This window comes from Gekko japonicus, unplaced genomic scaffold (assembly GCF_001447785.1).
Source record: "Gekko japonicus isolate JY-2015 unplaced genomic scaffold, Gekko_japonicus_V1.1 scaffold29, whole genome shotgun sequence".
NCBI lineage: Eukaryota > Metazoa > Chordata > Lepidosauria > Squamata > Gekkonidae > Gekko > Gekko japonicus.
The window spans coordinates 2,007,930-2,012,135 of record NW_015172003.1 but is presented as its reverse complement, the minus strand read 5'-3'; the positions used below and the strand labels follow the sequence as shown (position 1 = coordinate 2,012,135).

General features: G+C 43.7%; 1 protein-coding gene across 1 annotated transcript in view; it reads left to right on the top strand.

Moving 5' to 3' along the window:
* The window catches only part of SH3PXD2A (SH3 and PX domains 2A), a 366,396-nt gene that overhangs the window by 158,428 nt on the left and 203,762 nt on the right, over window positions 1-4,206 (top strand). Inside the window, exon 4 of the mRNA XM_015420129.1 lies at window positions 946-1,022. Coding sequence (XP_015275615.1) covers window positions 946-1,022 — 77 coding nt within the window. The remainder of the gene's footprint in view (window positions 1-945; window positions 1,023-4,206) is intronic.

Here is a 4,206-nt window from a genome sequence, read left to right as displayed (position 1 = left end):
GAGAGAGAGAGAGAGAGAGAGAGAGAGAGAGAGAGAGAGAGAGAGAGAGAGAGAGTCTCTGTGCACCTGGAAGTCATGGTGACCTCTGGTGCCTGATCCCTACTGGGGGCCTGGAGGATATTCAGGGAGGTGGCTGACCTGCCCCCGCCTCCCACCTCTGGAATTTCAGGGAGGTCTCCCATCCAAGTACTTGCCAGAGTCGACCCTGCTTAGCTTCTGAGATCTGATGAGATCGGGCTTGCCTGGGCTATCCAGGTCAGGGCATGAGCCAAGTTTCTGATTGGTTTACAGGTCCAAAACCATGTTGGATCCATTGGTCTTAAGTATTAGTCTTTTCAATTAGCAATTGGCAACTGGCAGTTCATGAGCAGCCTCCTGCTCCTTGACTTTGGGTGCGTTCCTTGAAACTTGCTTGATATGGATTAAACTCTGGAGAGAGTTGGACTGCATCTTGCAACTTTTATTCTTATTTTCAACCAACATCTTACTGTGTAGTTAGTCAATTATAAAGTAGCTTTCTTATTTTTGATTCCTCACTGCTTATTCTTTTTGAAATATTCTTGCACACTTTTAATACATTTATTTTAATTGTATTTGTAGTATTTGTGTTCAAGTGGCTTCAATCCTAATTCCATTTCCTAGGCCAAGTGCTTGCCTACCAGGTTAATTGTTTTGTGGAAACTCATTACCTTGCAGGGCTGACTTTCTTGTTTAGTTCCCAGAAAGTTAGAAGCTCGCCTCTTGGCTTCTGACTTTTGGGATAGAAAGGGGGCTGCTGGCTGTTTACAAGACTGGTGTGTGAAGGTTTGTATTGCCAGGGTTTTGTAATCTTGTGTTCTGCAGCCCCATAATGCAAACACTGTTGAACTAGGGGTTTGTGGCACTGAGAACTTTCTGTCAAGATGCATGCTCAGTCTCTGCATCTTCTCTCTCTTTTTCCCTCAGGTAAAATCCTATTCAGGAGAAGTCATATTCGAGATGTAGCTGTGAAAAGACTAAAACCTATTGATGAATACTGCAGGGTAAGAATAATTTTCTTCTTAGACGGATGACAGCAGAACATAGTAAGTGATGATCGGCTAAGCATAATTACAAGGGAACAAGTCTAGGGGAGCAAAACACTTTTAGGTTACAGTTGTCAGAGCCTGTCACACAAAAAAAAAGATGCCCCCTGGATGGACTACACTGAATGATTCCTTCTTGCAGAGACCCATGAAAAGTAAGGGAAAATGAACAAGTAGCTTATCCTTCATAATAAACACCTTGAATTTCAGAGTCAGGTAGAAATGACTGTAATAATACAGCTAACTTTGAGTCCAGTAGCGCCCTTGAGAACAACATTTTGAGGTATACGCTTTCGAGAGTCAAAGCTCCCTTTGTCAGATAATAATATAATCAGGGGTCATTTTGTAGAAAAAGAGGTGCAGGAGCTTATTAGCATAACTCATGAGCATAACTTATTTGCATATGCCACACCCCCTGACATCACTGGAAGTGTGTCAGAAGGCAACACCCACCACTCAGACTCCACTGGACTTTTTTGGATTGCTAGCTATGGGGGGGGAACGCCCAGATCTTTGCAGGAAGGAAGGAAGGAAGGAAAGGGAAGGAAATAAGGAGGTAAAGAGGGAAAGAAAGAGAAGGAAAGAAGGAGGGAAAGATGGAAAGGAGGGCTGCTTCTTGCTCCTCATGGCCCAGGGCTGCTGGGAGCAAGGGGTGGGGCTTGTTGCATGTGCCCGCCCCCTGGGCTCTTTACTGCCGGAGCTCCGCTCCTGTGCGTTCCTGCAGGAAATGACCCCTGAACAGATTTTTATTTAAATGAGGTAAAAATATTTTGTCCCTGTGACAGCTCATTAGTTCTCTGTGCTAGTGATCTCAGATATCCCAGTCTATTAAAATATATTCCTCAGTTCTGTATATGAATATTTTGCAAAAGAATTCTTTCAAAAATATTTCTTGTATTATAAATTATATGGATTCTGTGTCTGGCCAGGCATGTGTTCTCATCCAGCATTTTTTATAGTGACATGAAAAGAGACTGTTCCATAGGTTCACCTGTCCTATAGCGATTTATAAGTCAAAGCACAAACTGAAAGCTGGGGGAAATCATGGACCATGAGTTGACTATCCAGATCCATTGATGTAAAGCTGTTGGCTGCCGCATTCAACATAAACTGCAGCACTGGGGGTGGGGGGTTGCTGTCAAGTAACAGCTGACTTATGGGGACCCCATAGAGTTCACAAGGTAAGAGATGTTCAGACGTAGTTTGCCATTGCCTGGCTCCACATCATGACCCTGGCATTCCTTGATGGTCTCCCTTCCAAACAGTAGCCAGGGCCAACCCTGCTTAGCTTCCCAGATCTGACAAGATCGGGCTAGCCTGGACAGGTTTATTTTTGTTATTCAGTTGCACAGTCGAGTCCTACTCTTCACGACCCCATGGACCACATCACGCCAGGCCTCCTTGTCTTCTGCTGTCCTCTGGACAGTTTACAAAGGCCTAATTCCCTTTGCATTACACAACGTTTAAAAAAGTCACTTAGGCTGCAATCCTGTGCACACTTACTGGGGAATAAATAATTTTGGACTCTGTGGGACTTGCTTCCCAATAAACATAGATTTGGGCTACATGTCTTCTAACTCAGTCCTGTGATGGTGCTTTCACTCCAGAGTATAATTGATATAATTAGGTTTGATTCTTGTTTCAGGTGGTCTTTTAGAAGAACATGAAACAAATCTCTTAGCATCCTAATTATAAGAACAAAGAGTTTGTTAAAAGAGCAGCCAGTCAATATTAAATGTACTTGTGAATGCTCCACTAAACACGGTTGTATAGAGGCAATTACAGTGACATTTACAGTTGCTGACTTAATGAGGATCCAGTAGGGATTCTAAAATTAGTTCAGCATATCCCACCCCCCAACCAGTAGGTTGAGAAAACAATGCTGTAGAAAGCATACTGATAGCTGCTTTCAGCAGACTTTTAAGAGCCTGAGACATAAAGAGGCCTTGATTTTGCACCCTCTAAACAAAACTAAAATCTTATCTTATGAGATCAAGCTTTCTGTGGAACAATTAATGTAGTGTTTGGCAAATGAAAGCCTACTGGTTATCTGTAAACATGTGCACCCACACTGCAGACTTCACATTAATTGTACAGGCAGGAACTGTGTAAAACATGTGCACAAGAAATAATGTCATGGGTTCACTGAACAGAAGTATTGCTCAGAAAGCAGGAATTCACTCCAAGGGTTATGGGGTAACCTCTGACCCCCAGAAACCATAAGCTGGTTACTTATCTGAGATGCAATTGTTAGCAAGCAGACAGTCCATTACTGGATGAGGGTATGTCTGAGGAATTGTTATATTAATGGTGGGCTGCACTGATAAACCAAACAATAGCAATCTAACCAACAAAACTAAGCATACAAAACGAACAAATTTACAAGAGTGACTGAAAGTTCACTGGAAAGTGCCATCAAGTCACAGCCAACTTATGGTGACCCTGTAGGGTTTTCAAGCCAAGAGACATATGGGCTGATTTCGCACTAGAGCTGCCTCAATGTTGCGCCGCCGTTTGCCCCAATACTATCGGTCAATTTCACACCCGAAGCCGCGGGGCTGCATTTTGACTCACGGCTTCGCCTGATTTACCCCCGCAGTTTTGTGATCCTGTTTTTTGAGGATCACGAAACTGCAGAGGAAATCGGGTGAAGCCACAGGTCAAATGCAGACCCGCGGCTTTGGGTGTGAAATTGACCAATAGTATCGGGGCAAACGGCGGTGCAACATCAAGGCAGCTCTAGTGCGAAATCAGCCTCAGTGTTGGTCTGACATTGCCTGCCTTTGCATAGAGGCCCTGGACTTCCTTGGCTGTCTCCCATCCAAATACTAACCAGAGCCGGCCCTGATTAGCTTCTGACATCTGACAATATCGGACTAACCTGGGCCATCCAGGTCAGAGCAGAGGTCTGTCACCCAAGTCAAACCCAACTCTGCTCTACTTAGGCTGAGAAGTTTTCAGCTGCTGCTTGCACAAATTCTTGAGTAATATGACTTGTCTCCAAAGAAACCAGTAGTCTCTGAAAGGAGCAAGATGTGAATGTCCTCGAGTCTCTTTCATGCCATGTATTTTAGGAAAACATGCAGAAAATTTGTGTTAAGGATATTAAAATTTGTGTTAAGGATAACCATGCCATGAATCA